The following is a 17500-nucleotide window of genomic DNA, read 5'->3' as shown; positions in this document are numbered from 1 at the left end:
GAGAGGAACCTGTCTCTCTCGCTTCGTTTCCGCACGGACTATTTAGCGGAGGCACCAAACACAGGCAGCTGCCATGTCTCCCAGTAGTAGCCAGTCTGTAGCCTAGCCATGGATGCCCAACATAAATGTTGCAATACATGTCCCGCAAGGTTTCTGAGATTAGGGGAAAGTCTGAGCTGGTGTTACGTTAAACCAAACGTGGGGAAGAGGCAGCGGATTTGTTTAGCGTTAACATACAGTCATTGACGTTAACGTTAGCTGTTGTGGCTAATGTTAGCTAGCTGGCCATAGCCTAGCGTACATAGTTCCTCAAGCTCGTTGTGACCAAACATCCCCGCATTTAAAGCACTTCATGCTCCCAGCGCATGCTTTACACGAAAAGAAACATCAAGGGTTTGTGTCAACTCCAAAAGCAACCCGCTAACGTTACATGTAGGCCTAATAACGTGAAGCTAACGTAGCTAGCTGCTTGGCAGTCATGATCTGACTGAGACAAGGAAAACAAATGCGCACATTTACATAACAAACACCAGTCAACACCACAGAGTGTCCTTTCTTTAATCCAGAGGGAGCATTTTCCAGTAAAAAGTGAAACGACACATGATGGCTTATAGTGAGGCTTTCCATGCCTGCCCCATCATCACTTCAATAGAACTGACCCCAATGCAAAATTCATTTCAGACGGCACATTTAGTTGCCAGTAACATGCCAATAAGAGTCTAAGTTACTATGCCTTTTGTGTTTTTTTCTGCAGACTAAGCAGCTATAGGCTTTCGCTTCTATAAAATAATAATAAAATATTTTTTGTATTATATATATATATATATTATATCAGAAATGTTGTTTGTTTTATGTTCACAATAGTGATGTCAGTTAGATTTGATTAGGTCAGAGCCATGGAATATTAAATCATCCATCTTTGCTCACTACATCTGCCCTTTCTTCTTTTTTTAATCCCAGGTGTGCATAAAATACAGGTTAAGAACTTATTTTTTTAAATACAAAAATGTGAAAAAAGTAACAATAGTATGTTTAACGTATCGTTTATTGGCCAGGAGAATATTTATCGGTTAGCGTAGGCCTATACTATCGGCTGTAAAAATCCATATCGTGCATTAGTATTCCGGAAGGCAGCAACTGTTAAGATTGTGGGGGAAATACAATAAAACCTCTATTTAGAGAATGCTCATGTGATTTTTATACGTCCATAACAATAATCGTGAAACCGTGATAATCGTGGTTTTTTCTCAGACTATAATCGTACATCAAAATTTATAATCGTTGCATCCCTACCCTAAACACTAAGCTATATAACGAGTAACAATATATGATTAATCATAACTAATTGAATTATCCACTGCAGTATTGAGAGGCCCAACGCCAGGAGCAGATAATGATCTTGTGACTAAGTCAGGCTTTTTAGGGCCAGTTTATTGGCATTGTTATACGGGTCCAATCAAATTAGGAAAATGGCAGCTGTGTCCGTGCCATATCATTATGAAATGTAATCCAGTTTGAGCAGACAATCCTCTGGAAATGGACAGAGCACTGCACTCTCTCAGGCTCATCTGTAACGTCACTGCTCTTTCGCCCAGCAAAAATATACTATACAAAATACTCTGCTGTCGAGATTTTTAATTATTATTTATCCTTTATTTAGCCAGAAATATCTTATTTAAGATACAGGTTCTCTTCTTCCAGCGGGGGCATATTGGTCACCCTAGTTGTTTTGTTTGGGCCTGTGATTGGCTGCATCTCTCCTTTTGACCCCATACAGTTCCTGGAAACGAGATGAGCTGCTGTCAGTTGGAAAAACAAAAAGAAAGCCCCAACGTCAACACAATGTTCTCTTCTGTTCTTTACATCACGCTGTTTGCATGTCATGAGGTCATCAGAACGAGCCGCAGCAGCAGCCTAACCTGTACGGGGCCAGTGGGGCACTCAATGACACTCGCTTTGACATTGCGCATAATCTACTTTGATGGCAACTTGCGGGCTGTTGTTGTCTAAAGGGGCCGTGTGCAGCGGGACAAAGTACTGAATGTGATGCGTACCCTGAGGTAATACGAACCGGCCTCCTTGGAAGGGAGCAATGGCCGCCATCAAGAGGGCTGAAAGTTATTGGAATTCCAGGGATTCTCCACGGACGGCATTTGCTGGGCCTAACCCATGGTTTTACGAGGCAGCGGGTGACAGTGACACACACCACTCTATCTCTTTGTGTGTGTACTGTACATCTATGTGTGTGTGTGTGTGTGTGTGTGTGTGTGTGCATATGTTGCTGCTATATCCAACTGCAGGATTGTCTCTTGCCCCAAGGTCTATTTCACCAAGCTTCCTTTAAGGAAGCGTAGCGAGATCCTACTCCTCGTCGCCCCCTTTCTGCCAGAAGGCCGAGGAGGAGGCTGAGTGCTGCTTGTGTCAATGCAGCAGCGGTGAGTGAATGTGCCGGAGAGGAACAGCTGCGCGGAGCAGCTCTGCCAAGCAAAGCATGTCAATGAATAAAAGCCATGCAACTCTGCTCAGTCAGTAAGACTGAGGCAGGATGGACCGCTCTTACCACACTCTACCCCCCGAGGACTCTGCTCAGTCAGTAAGACTGAGGCAGGATGGACCGCTCTTACCACACTCTACCCCCCGAGGACTCTGCTCAGTCAGTAAGACTGAGGCAGGATGGACCGCTCTTACCACACTCTACCCCCCGAGGACTCTGCTCAGTCAGTAAGACTGAGGCAGGATGGACCGCTCTTACCACACTCTACCCCCCGAGGACTCTGCTCAGTCAGTAAGACTGAGGCAGGATGGACCGCTCTTACCACACTCTACCCCCCGAGGACTCTGCTCAGTCAGTAAGACTGAGGCAGGATGGACCGCTCTTACCACACTCTACCCCCCGAGGACTCTGCTCAGTCAGTAAGACTGAGGCAGGATGGACCGCTCTTACCACACTCTACCCCCCGAGGACTCTGCTCAGTCAGTAAGACTGAGGCAGGATGGACCGCTCTTACCACACTCTACCCCCCGAGGACTCTGCTCAGTCAGTAAGACTGAGGCAGGATGGACCGCTCTTACCACACTCTACCCTGAGGAACAATGAGCTTCTAGGCCCGTGATGTGCAAACAGCAACACAGCCACATTCTCTCCTTCTGTCACACATCATGCAAACATACAGTCAACATATGGCAGATGGACGCCTTCATGATGGCGTGATGGCTGTTTGTTTTCCCCCCTCAGAGATAATAGCAAGTCACATGACTGTGGACATGCATGTGCCTCAGGAACGCACAGAAATAAATACCATCAAAACTGTTAACGACCCCCCCTAAAGTCAAAAATGTGTTTTTCTTCTTGTTCCGTCAGTTGAAAGTTTGAGCTTCACTGTGCCGAGTTTGATGTCACAAATAGTTGGAGCCAATCCCTGTCCAGTATTCAGCAGTCAAACTTTAAAAATCAACAATATTTGCATATTTACAGATTATGGAATTTCTAATTAGGGAGAAGGACGGGTAGTCATTTTGAGGATTTTAACAAGATAATTAAACTTTTTGTGTGGGGGAAAACCATAGCAGACACAAATTATTATTCAAAGTAGAGTATTTTATATACATCTTTAAATACCATACTCCGGCTATTCCCAACCTGTGGGCCGCGGCCTGCTGGTGGTCTGCGAAGGCATTGCAAGTGGGCCACCAAATCATCGATTCTTGTGAAAAAAGAATGTGATTATTATTACCGTATTTATTACGTATGATAATGCATTTAATGCATTTGTTAAATGATACCATTATTTAATTTGTAATCAATTATTCATTAATTAGCCTATTGCAGACAGCCCCTCACTTTTAGTTTGTGATTTCTGTGTGGTGCTGATGGACAGCTCCTTTTCTCTTTGAAATAAGTGCTCTGAGAACACGTTATTTGGCCTCTGTGCTGTTTATGGTCGTGAACATTTTTGAGATTTTCAAGTGGGCCATGAGTCTGAAAAGATTGGGAAGCGCTGCCCTGTTGATCCTCTTCCTCTCTGAGGATGCTACTGTGTTGTTGTATGTTGTCCACTTCCTAAGACCTCTGTGTGTTTCTTTCTCCAGGAGGCTCAGAAGGTGATCCACCCCGTCATCACTCAGGCAGCAGACGGGACCACCAAGAATCCTGATGAGAAGGAGGAGGTCCAAGCAGTCAGCGAGGTGGGATGGATGACCTCCGTCAAAGACTGGGCCGGGGTCATGATCTCCGCTCAGACGCTCACCGGAAGAGTTCTGGTGAGTGATTCACTTCAGACGAGAGAAGCATCTCAAATCCCACCGGTTCAACGTCATTATTTTGCCCAGCCCAGTCATCAGTTAAGTGCAATACTTTGCTCTACCCCCGAGCCAAGCTGGCTGCAACTGAGTTCCACGCCAAAGTTGACACTTAAAATGTGTTGATGTAACCGAATGACTGTGAGTCCTCGTGAATCCCGTGTGGTAGCGAGTAGGTTGGTTAAACTCACTCCTCCAGTATAAAGGCCCGTTAACCTGCTCCACCAAAGGAGCGTATAGCTCTCTTGGCAGAGTGGTTAGCGTGTGTGCTTTTGGAAGATCGAATCCCGCTCCACCCCCGGGCTAGCCCTTAACATGGGTTGCTGCCAGTGCTGTGAATAATGAACGCAGGTTACATTGACAGTAATCCGATATAATGTACACATTTATTCAGCTGTATTATAGGCTGCAGGTCCTGTTGGAGACATAGGCCAGTGTAACTGCATGTGTCACGCACGCGTTATTTCGAATCGCACATAGGCTCCGCAATAACCACGCCCTGTGCCCGCCTACGCAGCAGTCAAGTGCCGGGATTGGCCAGGCGCCCATGCTCACAAACACTGCAGGGCTCGCAGCCCAGCGATTTCATTAACCAACTGAATAGCTCTTGAGAGCGGACAGCGATTTCATTAACCAACTGAATTGCTCTTGAGAGCGGACATTGAAATGAATTATGGTCACAAACTGAATGGGTGAATTGGGTGGGAAGTGAAAATGGCTAATTTATGTATTCAAAGCAGACCTTCAAAACAGGAAACCCAGAGATATTACTCTTGGGGTTGATGCAGGTTGATGGGATTTTCTCACAGGGCTTTCTGAGGAGAAAGATCATTATTGCCTCAAATATCAGATTAAGACGAGATGAAAAAAGTTGTGCTATAAGAACAATCTAACTGTGTTAGTTTTGCTAAGAAGTTTTGATGGAGAAAAATTAGTTAAAACATTGTTAATTTACCCTTTTACCAAAATCATGCTGGCAGCAGCACGCCAAGCTGCATGCAGGCTGAGGCCTTGTCAGTGTGCTTCTAGCGCACCTGGAGCTTGTCAATAAATCATCGTCCCATTGGCTCACGTGAGCATGGGCGCCTGGCCAATCTCGGCGCTTGACTGCTGCGTAGGCGGGCACAGGGCGTGGTTATTGCGGAGCCTATGTGCGATTCGAAATAACGCGTCACGTACGCATGACTTGTTTAGTATAGCTTGTTTGCAACCACGTGATTCTGATGACGTCGCTGGAGGGCAACCCTCCAGAGCTACTATGGAGAATGGAGGAAAGCGAGCATGCAAGAGGGTTGGATGCTGCTCCACGTAGGTACCAGAAGATTTCAAAACATATAAGATATGATCCATATACAATGAAGAGAAGCCATGTCTCCATGCAGCAACGTGTCCGATTTTGCTCGTGCTTTCCCATCGCCTCCTATGTAGCCTGCTGCTGGTTGCCCTCCAGTATGATCTGCACATGTCTCTCTCACACTATACAGTCAATGGTCTCTCGCCCCTCACCTGTCCAGTATGATCTGCACATGTCTCTCTCACACTATACAGTCAATGGTCTCTCGCCCCTCACCTGTCCAGTATGATCTGCACATGTCTCTCTCACACTATACAGTCAGTGGTCTCTCGCCCCTCACCTGTCCAGTATGATCTGCACATGTCTCTCTCACACTATACAGTCAGTGGTCTCTCGCCCCTCACCTGTCCAGTATGATCTGCACATGTCTCTCTCACACTATACAGTCAGTGGTCTCTCGCCCCTCACCTGTCCAGTATGATCTGCACATGTCTCTCTCACACTATACAGTCAGTGGTCTCTCGCCCCTCACCTAAAAACAAGTAGCATCCGTACAGAAGCTAGCTGCTAATGTCCGGTCCTCCTTACTGACTCTCTTTAGAGTTGTGTGGCCAGTCTCAGCTGGACTGGCACCGTCCAGCCTCTCTCTGCTGCATTGCACTCAGTGCGGCACGCAGTAACTCACCCTGCTGTAGCCCTGCCAGCTCAAGTGACTTGTGTGTGTGTGTGTGTGTGTGTATTCAGGTGCCTGTGTGTGTGTGTGTGTGTGTGTGTGTGTGTGTGTGTGTGTGTGTGTGTGTGTGAGAGTGTGTGTGTGTGTGTGTGTGACGGTGGTGAGATTTATTTGTCGAGCGTATGCGGTGTTTGTGCAGTAGGTAAGAGGTTGTCACTGTGACTTTTCTCTAGATATGAGTTAGAGCCTCTCTCTCCCCCCCTGCTGACCCTCCTTGCACCAGCTCTACTACCCCCTCCTCACCACATCCCACCACCCTCCTCACCACATCCCACCACCCTCCTCCCCACCCACTCCTCCTTGCACACTGACTGAGCCAAATCCTGATCCAGTTGGCCTGGTCTCATTCATATAAATTACGCTGTGCTGCCATTCAGCACGTTTCCCCTTTCGTTGACGTTCTTTTTTCTAACACATTAACAATTGACTCTACCTGCTGATATCAGCGTATAATTCCAATGATGTCAATTATGCATTAACGTCGTTGACATTTCACATTGAATATGTTGAATAATGCACAATTGCCCATACATTTTATGTACTGTATGTGCATACCGTATTTCTCTTTCTTCCTAAGAGACTTCACTCTGGAGCCAACCTCCTCCAGCTCATTTTAAACAATGTAAATGCCCAAGAAAAAAATAGAAAAAGTTATCACCATGAAACGTTAACCATGGGTACCCGCGGGGTCTTAAAAGTATTTAAAAAAGCACTGAATTTAATATTGAAAACAATGCCTTAAAAGTATTGAATTTCCTTCACAAAGTATTGAATTTTGTTTATAATAAAGGTCTCGAAATTTTAAAATATGTATTTGGGACGAACAGAAATCCTCCCCGGGATGAATTTTTTATTACATTTTTCTCCACTTCAGTCAGTGTGCATATCAAAGTGTGCACGTGTTCTGCGAGCAGTCGGGAGTGTTGAAGGAAAAAGGCACTGTGTGACGCCATGTAGAGGGATGGGGGGTTCTTAATGGCACAAATACACATCTTTTTATATCCTGTTATTAGAGTACATTATTAGCGTAATCTGATTACCTACCGTGGCAATCTAATTTAATCTGAATCTGAATCTACACACACACACCCCTCTCACAAAGTTATTATGTATTAAATATGAATGTGAGTATTATAATGAAATGTTGGCATTAAATTGGCATTATATTTAATTCTAAGTGGTATTAAAAAGGTCTTAAATTGAACTTGGAGAACCCTGGGGGGGTACCCTGTTAAACACAACTAGATATTTTATTCATTTATAAGGTGCCATTTTCTTACAGCGACTCCCTGTTCACAAGTCCCTACTCTAGAGCCTGAGTTTAGCCTTAAGTTATTCGAGTCCAATTTTGCAACTGAAGCAGAGCAAGAGTGTTGCAAACTTAAATCCCCATCCTGAGACATCCGGAGACATCGTGAGGAAAACTTTAGAACTTTACTAGAGGCTACATGGATCCCCCCCCCCCACTTCCTTCAAAGAGAGGAAGGAGGTTATGGGGAGATCATTTAGCTAATGTTGTGGATCTCTGCATGAGCTGTCTTGGAAACGGCCTGTAGCTGTTGATGTTCAGCTATAGTGTGTATAGAGTGTTGCCCAGCAGCAGCCAGGGGCCAAAAGGATGGGGTGAGGTGGTGCGTGGAGTCAGGTGCGTAGCCATCATTTCAGAAGTGAGGGGGACAGATTGCTCAGGAGTAAGACGATCTTTATTGAATGATCCTCTCTCACAAACATAAATCAACAGATTTCAAATAACTCACACAGTATTACAGTGTAGGTCTATTCATCATAACATCGTTTGTATGTTATGGTAAATGTAGAACAGTAGAGAAAAAAAGGAGCTTCCTGGGTACTTTTAACAGATTTAATCATGAAGTACATATGTACATGTGTAACTGAAACAGTTGATCAAACAATGTACATCTTCATAAATACACCGGCACATCTTAATTGGCATCAGAATGTGATTATGTCTGTTTGGCCCGGACATCTTTAGTGTGCATATGGGGACTGGATGCAGTGGGGTGTAAAGGACTACAGAGAGAAACGGATCCAAACCCTGTCATTGTTGGTGTTTGCTGGATTGTGGCAGTTTGTTCACGTCTGGTGAGAATAGCTGTGAGCTGAGCACATTCAGGCCTTTCATGGTGAAGGAGACATCCTGAAGAGAGCTTTCAATTTGACTAAATGAGCCTCGCTTTCATCACTTCCCCACTCTCTCAGCTGGCATGGCCACAGTTCCCTCTCGCTTTCATCTCCTGCCTCCACCGTGACTGCTCCCAATCTGCTCTGTGTGTATGTAAGAGAGAGACAGAGAGAGAGAGATAGAGAGAGACAGAGAGAGAGAGACAGACAGACAGAGAGAGAGAGACAGAGAGAGATAGAGAGAGATAGAGAGAGACAGAGAGAGAGAGACAGAGAGAGACAGAGAGAGAGAGATAGAGAGAGACAGAGAGAGAGAGACAGACAGACAGAGAGAGACAGAGAGAGACAGACAGACAGAGAGAGAGAGACAGAGAGATAGACAGAGAGAGACAGAGAGAGAGAGATAGAGAGAGATAGAGAGAGAGAGACAGACAGACAGAGAGAGACAGAGAGAGACAGAGAGAGAGAGATAGAGAGAGATAGAGAGAGACAGAGAGAGAGAGACAGACAGACAGAGAGATAGACACAGAGAGACAGAGAGAGAGAGAGATTTTGAGACAGGCACACAGAAGGGCGTCTGGTAGTGTCGAGGTAAAACCACTTGCCTACCAATGCGGAGAGACACAGGTTCAATTCCCGGCAGTGGTACTCCCGGCTTGGTCAGACGTTCCTGCAGACACAATTGGCTGTGTCTGCGTGTGGGAAGCCGCTGAGGTATGTGTCCCGGTCGCTGCACTAGTGCCTGTTCGGGGGGAGGGGAACTGGGGGGGAATATCATGTCATATCCTCCCACGCGCTACTACGTCCAGCCGGTGAAGCTCCTCATTGCCAGGGGAAAAGATGTGGCTGGTGGAGTAAGTAAGTATGTATCGGAGGAAGCATGTTCGAGTCATAGGGGGTGGAGCAGAGTCATAGGGGGTGGAGCAGTGAGTCATAGGGGGTGGAGCAGAGTCATAGGGGGTGGAGCAGTGAGTCATAGGGGGTGGAGCAGTGAGTCATAGCGGGTGGAGCAGTGCCTGGGACCGCTTAGGCAGGGGGAATTGGACATGTTAAATTGGGAGGAAATGATAAATGTATTATAAAGGGTCCAATCCAGCACGCAGGATGACTTTGCAAAGTGTGAAGATTTGACACCTAAAATCGATGCACTTGTGAAGGCTACGAGGTAGGCTACCAGGTTCCAGTAAGTACCGGTAGCCTATTCATGTTTTCTGTATTCATCACTAAAATGGTTAACTATTTTCATTAGCCTTGAATATAGAGAAGAATTGCACAGTTGCTGTCAATTGTAATGCACAGTTACAGACAGTAGATTTGATATGCTAGGCCTACTATCTGAGATAACCCTATGTGACACTGTGTTCTTAAAATGTAGCTCCCTGTAGACCGAATTCTTTACACTGAAAGAAACAGGACAGGTTGGAGGTTTGGAGGTGTTGTTATTTATAGGTTATTATTATGCATTGGTTTTCTTTGGCTGGCCCACCTGAGACCAGATCGGGTCCCATGTGGCCCGTGAACTGAAATGAGTTTGACAGCCCTGAGGTAGAGAGTGATGATGAGTCAGTGAGGTAGAGAGTGATGATGAGTCAGTGAGGTAGAGAGTGATGATGAGAGTCAGTGAGGTAGTGAGTGATGATGAGTCAGTGAGGTAGAGAGTGATGATGAGTCAGTGAGGTAGAGAGTGATGATGAGTCAGTGAGGTAGAGAGTGATGATGAGTCAGTGAGGTAGAGAGTGATGATGAGTCAGTGAGGTAGAGAGTGATGATGAGTCAGTGAGGTAGACAGTGATGATGAGTCAGTGAGGTAGAGAGTGATGATGAGTCAGTGAGGTAGAGAGTGATGATAAGTCAGTGAGGTAGAGAGTGATGATGAGTCAGTGAGGTAGAGAGTGATGATGAGTCAGTGAGGTAGAGAGTGATGATGAGTCAGTGAGGTAGAGAGTGATGATGAGTCAGTGAGGTAGAGAGTGATGATGAGTCAGTGAGGTAGAGAGTGATGATGAGTCAGTGAGGTAGAGAGTGATGATGAGTGTCAGTGAGGTAGAGAGTGATGATGAGTCAGTGAGGTAGAGAGTGATGATGAGTCAGTGAGGTAGAGAGTGATGATGAGAGTCAGTGAGGTAGAGAGTGATGATGAGTCAGTGAGGTAGAGAGTGATGATGAGTCAGTGAGGTAGAGAGTGATGATGAGTGTCAGTGAGGTAGAGAGTGATGATGAGAGTCAGTGAGGTAGAGAGTGATGATGAGTCAGTGAGGTAGAGAGTGATGATGAGTGTCAGTGAGGTAGAGAGTGATGATGAGTCAGTGAGGTAGAGAGTGATGATGAGTGTCAGTGAGGTAGAGAGTGATGATGAGTCAGTGAGGTAGAGAGTGATGATGAGAGTCAGTGAGGTAGAGAGTGATGATGAGAGTCAGTGAGGTAGAGAGTGATGATGAGTCAGTGAGGTAGAGAGTGATGATGAGTCAGTGAGGTAGAGTGATGATGAGTGTCAGTGAGGTAGAGAGTGATGATGAGAGTCAGTGAGGTAGAGAGTGATGATGAGTGTCAGTGAGGTAGAGAGTGATGATGAGTCAGTGAGGTAGAGAGTGATGATGACTCAGTGAGGTAGAGAGTGATGATGAGTGTCATTGAGGAATTCTCCAGGTTGGTTCCTCTCTGACATGGAGCTGAAACGAGTCACCGGTTGCTTGAAAGAGGCTTCTAGGCACAGCGATATATCTCGCTGTATCACCTACTGTGATTTGTGCTACTTCTGCTGGGGCTGATCATTGTGCCCAGCAGGCTGCGTTTGCTTACTTTCTCTGTCTGATGATATGCACCACAATATGTGATGATGAGCAGAGCGCTCTGTGTAGGTGAATGGGTATCTCTTCATGTGGGTGGAATCGTGTGTACGTTTGTTAATGTATGCACACAACATACGATATGCTGGCATGTCTCATATACACACATATACAATTATGTATGTGCTTTTGTATCATCTGTGTGTGTGTGTGTGTGTGTGGTGCATGGGGGTGGGGGTGTTCTTGATTTTGTGGGACTCTTGCCCTCCCATCAGTGCTTCACTGCAGATCAAAATTGCGATGAGCATCCCGGCTGGTAACCATAGCAACTACTGTGCTCAGTCATTTGACATGGGGGTGGGGGGTGTCCACCTGGGCAGAGCAGCAGGAAGAACACACACACACACACACACCAGAAATAACACACACACACACACACACACACACACACAGAGGTGGGATTATATCTTGATGGAGGCTCCGCTCCCTCCAGGTGGAAGAGGGAAGCCGGGCAGATTGAGACAGATAGCCTCTGCTCGGCAGGAAGGCAGAGCTCTCCATCCTGCCTGTTCATTTGTTTGCCTTGATGACTTTCCTGCTCGTGAAAAGATCAAGTAAACCCGCAGGCTTATTGAATTACCAGACACATCTAAATCCACCCATGGCAGCAGCTTGGCCCAGGAGTCCCCCATATTGTTTCCCCATGCCGGCCAAATCACCGGCGTCAGAAGAACAAGGCCTGGTGCGTTTGTTATTGACGCCCAACGTGACGGTGCCAAACTGCTCCACTCTGATGGACCAACATGATGGTGCCAAACTGCTCCACTCTGATGGACCAACATGATGGTGCCAAACTGATCCACTCTGATGGACCAACATGATGGTGTCAATCTGCTCCACTCTGATGAGACCAACATGATGGTGCCAAACTGATCCACTCTGATGGACCAACATGATGGTGTCAATCTGCTCCACTCTGATGAGACCAACATGATGGTGTCAATCTGCTCCACTCTGATGGACCAACATGATGGTGTCAATCTGCTCCACTCTGATGGACCAACATGATGGTGCCAAACTGCTCCACTCTGATGGACCAACATGATGGTGCCAAACTGCTCCACTCTGATGGACCAACATGATGGTGTCAATCTGCTCCACTCTGATGGACCAACATGACGGTGCCAAACTGCTCCACTCTGATGGACCAACATGATGGTGTCAATCTGCTCCACTCTGATGAGACCAACATGATGGTGTCAATCTGCTCCACTCTGATGGACCAACATGATGGTGTCAATCTGCTCCACTCTGATGGACCAACATGATGGTGCCAAACTGCTCCACTCTGATGGACCAACATGATGGTGCCAAACTGATCCACTCTGATGGACCAACATGATGGTGTCAAACTGCTCCACTCTGATGGACCAACATGATGGTGTCAAACTGCTCCACTCTGATGGACCAACATGATGGTGTCAATCTGCTCCACTCTGATGGACCAACATGATGGTGCCAAACTGCTCCACTCTGATGGACCAACATGACGGTGCCAAACTGCTCCACTCTGATGGACCAACATGACGGTGCCAAACTGCTCCACTCTGATGGACCAACATGACGGTGCCAAACTGCTCCACTCTGATGGACCAACATGATGGTGTCAATCTGCTCCACTCTGATGGACCAACATGACGGTGCCAAACTGCTCCACTCTGATGGACCAACATGGTGGTGCCAAACTGCTCCACTCTGATGGACCAACATGACGGTGTCAAACTGCTCCACTCTGATGGACCAACATGATGGTGTCAATCTGCTCCACTCTGATGGACCAACATGATGGTGCCAATCTGCTCCACTCTGATGGACCAACATGATGGTGTCAATCTGCTCCACTCTGATGGACCAACATGATGGTGTCAATCTGCTCCACTCTGATGGACCAACATGACGGTGCCAAACTGCTCCACTCTGATGGACCAACATGATGGTGCCAAACTGCTCCACTCTGATGGACCAACATGATGGTGCCAAACTGCTCCACTCTGATGGACCAACATGATGGTGTCAAACTGCTCCACTCTGATGGACCAACATGATGGTGTCAATCTGCTCCACTCTGATGGACCAACATGACGGTGCCAAACTGCTCCACTCTGATGGACCAACATGATGGTGCCAAACTGATCCACTCTGATGGACCAACATGATGGTGCCAAACTGCTCCACTCTGATGGGACCAACATGATGATGTCAAACTGCTCCACTCTGATGAGACCAACATGATGGTGCCAAACTGCTCCACTCTGATGGACCAACATGATGGTGCCAAACTGCTCCACTCTGATGGACCAACATGATGGTGCCAAACTGCTCCACTCTGATGGACCAACATGATGGTGCCAAACTGCTCCACTCTGATGAGACCAACATGATGGTGCCAATCTGCTCCACTCTGATGGACCAACATGATGGTGCCAATCTGCTCCACTCTGATGGACCAACATGATGGTGTCAATCTGCTCCACTCTGATGGACCAACATGATGGTGTCAATCTGCTCCACTCTGATGGACCAACATGACGGTGCCAAACTGCTCCACTCTGATGGACCAACATGATGGTGTCAATCTGCTCCACTCTGATGGACCAACATGATGGTGTCAATCTGCTCCACTCTGATGGACCAACATGACGGTGCCAAACTGCTCCACTCTGATGGACCAACATGATGGTGCCAAACTGATCCACTCTGATGGACCAACATGATGGTGTCAATCTGCTCCACTCTGATGGACCAACATGACGGTGCCAAACTGCTCCACTCTGATGGACCAACATGATGGTGTCAATCTGCTCCACTCTGATGGACCAACATGACGGTGTCAATCTGCTCCACTCTGATGGACCAACATGACGGTGCCAAACTGCTCCACTCTGATGGACCAACATGATGGTGCCAAACTGATCCACTCTGATGGACCAACATGATGGTGTCAATCTGCTCCACTCTGATGGACCAACATGATGGTGTCAATCTGCTCCACTCTGATGGACCAACATGACGGTGCCAAACTGCTCCACTCTGATGGACCAACATGATGGTGCCAAACTGATCCACTCTGATGGACCAACATGATGGTGTCAAACTGCTCCACTCTGATGGACCAACATGATGGTGTCAATCTGCTCCACTCTGATGGACCAACATGACGGTGCCAAACTGCTCCACTCTGATGGACCAACATGATGGTGCCAAACTGCTCCACTCTGATGGACCAACATGATGGTGCCAAACTGCTCCACTCTGATGGACCAACATGATGGTGTCAAACTGCTCCACTCTGATGGACCAACATGATGGTGTCAATCTGCTCCACTCTGATGGACCAACATGACGGTGCCAAACTGCTCCACTCTGATGGACCAACATGATGGTGCCAAACTGATCCACTCTGATGGACCAACATGATGGTGCCAAACTGCTCCACTCTGATGGGACCAACATGATGATGTCAAACTGCTCCACTCTGATGAGACCAACATGATGGTGCCAAACTGCTCCACTCTGATGGACCAACATGATGGTGCCAAACTGCTCCACTCTGATGGACCAACATGATGGTGTCAAACTGCTCCACTCTGATGGACCAACATGATGGTGCCAAACTGCTCCACTCTGATGGACCAACATGATGGTGTCAAACTGCTCCACTCTGATGGACCAACATGATGGTGCCAAACTGCTCCACTCTGATGAGACCAACATGATGGTGCCAATCTGCTCCACTCTGATGGACCAACATGATGGTGCCAATCTGCTCCACTCTGATGGACCAACATGATGGTGTCAATCTGCTCCACTCTGATGGACCAACATGATGGTGTCAATCTGCTCCACTCTGATGGACCAACATGATGATGTCAAACTGCTCCACTCTGATGGACCAACATGATGGTGCCAAACTGCTCCACTCTGATGGACCAACATGATGGTGCCAAACTGCTCCACTCTGATGGACCAACATGATGGTGTCAATCTGCTCCACTCTGATGGACCAACATGATGATGTCAAACTGCTCCACTCTGATGGACCAACATGATGGTGCCAAACTGCTCCACTCTGATGGACCAACATGATGGTGCCAAACTGCTCCACTCTGATGGACCAACATGATGATGTCAAACTGCTCCACTCTGATGGACCAACATGATGGTGCCAAACTGCTCCACTCTGATGGACCAACATGATGGTGTCAATCTGCTCCACTCTGATGGACCAACATGATGATGTCAAACTGCTCCACTCTGATGGACCAACATGATGGTGCCAAACTGCTCCACTCTGATGGACCAACATGATGGTGTCAATCTGCTCCACTCTGATGGACCAACATGATGGTGCCAAACTGCTCCACTCTGATGAGACCAACATGATGGTGCCAAACTGCTCCACTCTGATGGACCAACATGATGGTGCCAAACTGCTCCACTCTGATGGACCAACATGATGGTGCCAATCTGCTCCACTCTGATGGACCAACATGATGGTGTCAATCTGCTCCACTCTGATGAGACCAACATGATGGTGCCAAACTGCTCCACTCTGATGGACCAACATGATGGTGCCAATCTGCTCCACTCTGATGGACCAACATGATGGTGCCAATCTGCTCCACTCTGATGGACCAACATGATGGTGTCAATCTGCTCCACTCTGATGAGACCAACATGATGGTGTCAATCTGCTCCACTCTGATGGACCAACATGATGGTGCCAAACTGCTCCACTCTGATGGACCAACATGATGGTGTCAAACTGCTCCACTCTGATGGACCAACATGATGGTGCCAAACTGCTCCACTCTGATGGACCAACATGATGGTGCCAAACTGCTCCACTCTGATGGACCAACATGATGATGTCAAACTGCTCCACTCTGATGGACCAACATGATGGTGCCAAACTGCTCCACTCTGATGGACCAACATGATGGTGTCAATCTGCTCCACTCTGATGGACCAACATGATGATGTCAAACTGCTCCACTCTGATGGACCAACATGATGGTGCCAAACTGCTCCACTCTGATGGACCAACATGATGGTGTCAATCTGCTCCACTCTGATGGACCAACATGATGGTGCCAAACTGCTCCACTCTGATGAGACCAACATGATGGTGCCAAACTGCTCCACTCTGATGGACCAACATGATGGTGCCAATCTGCTCCACTCTGATGGACCAACATGATGGTGCCAATCTGCTCCACTCTGATGGACCAACATGATGGTGTCAATCTGCTCCACTCTGATGAGACCAACATGATGGTGTCAATCTGCTCCACTCTGATGGACCAACATGATGGTGCCAAACTGCTCCACTCTGATGGACCAACATGATGGTGTCAAACTGCTCCACTCTGATGGACCAACATGATGGTGCCAAACTGCTCCACTCTGATGGACCAACATGATGGTGCCAAACTGCTCCACTCTGATGGACCAACATGATGATGTCAAACTGCTCCACTCTGATGGACCAACATGATGGTGCCAAACTGCTCCACTCTGATGGACCAACATGATGGTGTCAATCTGCTCCACTCTGATGGACCAACATGATGATGTCAAACTGCTCCACTCTGATGGACCAACATGATGGTGCCAAACTGCTCCACTCTGATGGACCAACATGATGGTGTCAATCTGCTCCACTCTGATGGACCAACATGATGGTGCCAAACTGCTCCACTCTGATGGACCAACATGATGGTGTCAAACTGCTCCACTCTGATGGACCAACATGATGGTGCCAAACTGCTCCACTCTGATGGACCAACATGACGGTGTCAAACTGCTCCACTCTGATGGACCAACATGATGGTGCCAAACTGCTCCACTCTGATGGACCAACATGATGGTGCCAAACTGCTCCACTCTGATGAGACCAACATGAATACCTCTCCTTGGCGCATAACTAGAGTGCTTTAAAGAGAGAGTGGCACCAACGAAGGTCCATCTTGCTTGTTAGTCACATGAATCACATACAGTAGCTATAGTGTGTGAGGGGGAGTATGTTTGAATGAATGCATCAAATAAAGCTGATCATATACAATTTGATTCTTTAAACGTCGTAGCCTTTCAAAGTACAACACAAATGTTTCATTCTGCTGCAACTCTACAGCACTGCTTAATCCTTTCCGGGAACTTTTGCGAGGTAAAAAAAAAAAAAAAAAA

At 47.1% G+C, this 17500-nt stretch overlaps 1 protein-coding gene across 2 annotated transcripts in view; it reads left to right on the top strand.

Moving 5' to 3' along the window:
* The window catches only part of kcnma1a (potassium large conductance calcium-activated channel, subfamily M, alpha member 1a), a gene marked incomplete at both ends in the record, with an annotated part of 225666 nt that overhangs the window by 56940 nt on the left and 151226 nt on the right, over nucleotides 1–17500 (top strand). For both annotated transcript variants that reach the window (XM_083658631.1, XM_083658630.1), the window contains one exon: nucleotides 4090–4260. In XM_083658631.1, coding sequence (XP_083514757.1) covers nucleotides 4090–4260 — 171 coding nt within the window. The remainder of the gene's footprint in view (nucleotides 1–4089; nucleotides 4261–17500) is intronic.

The sequence above is a fragment of the Poromitra crassiceps genome (genome assembly GCF_964638095.1).
Source record: "Poromitra crassiceps genome assembly, chromosome: 22".
Taxonomy (NCBI): domain Eukaryota; kingdom Metazoa; phylum Chordata; class Actinopteri; order Beryciformes; family Melamphaidae; genus Poromitra; species Poromitra crassiceps.
Note: the sequence above shows the minus strand (reverse complement) of the source record. Positions and strands in the feature narration are given on the sequence as shown.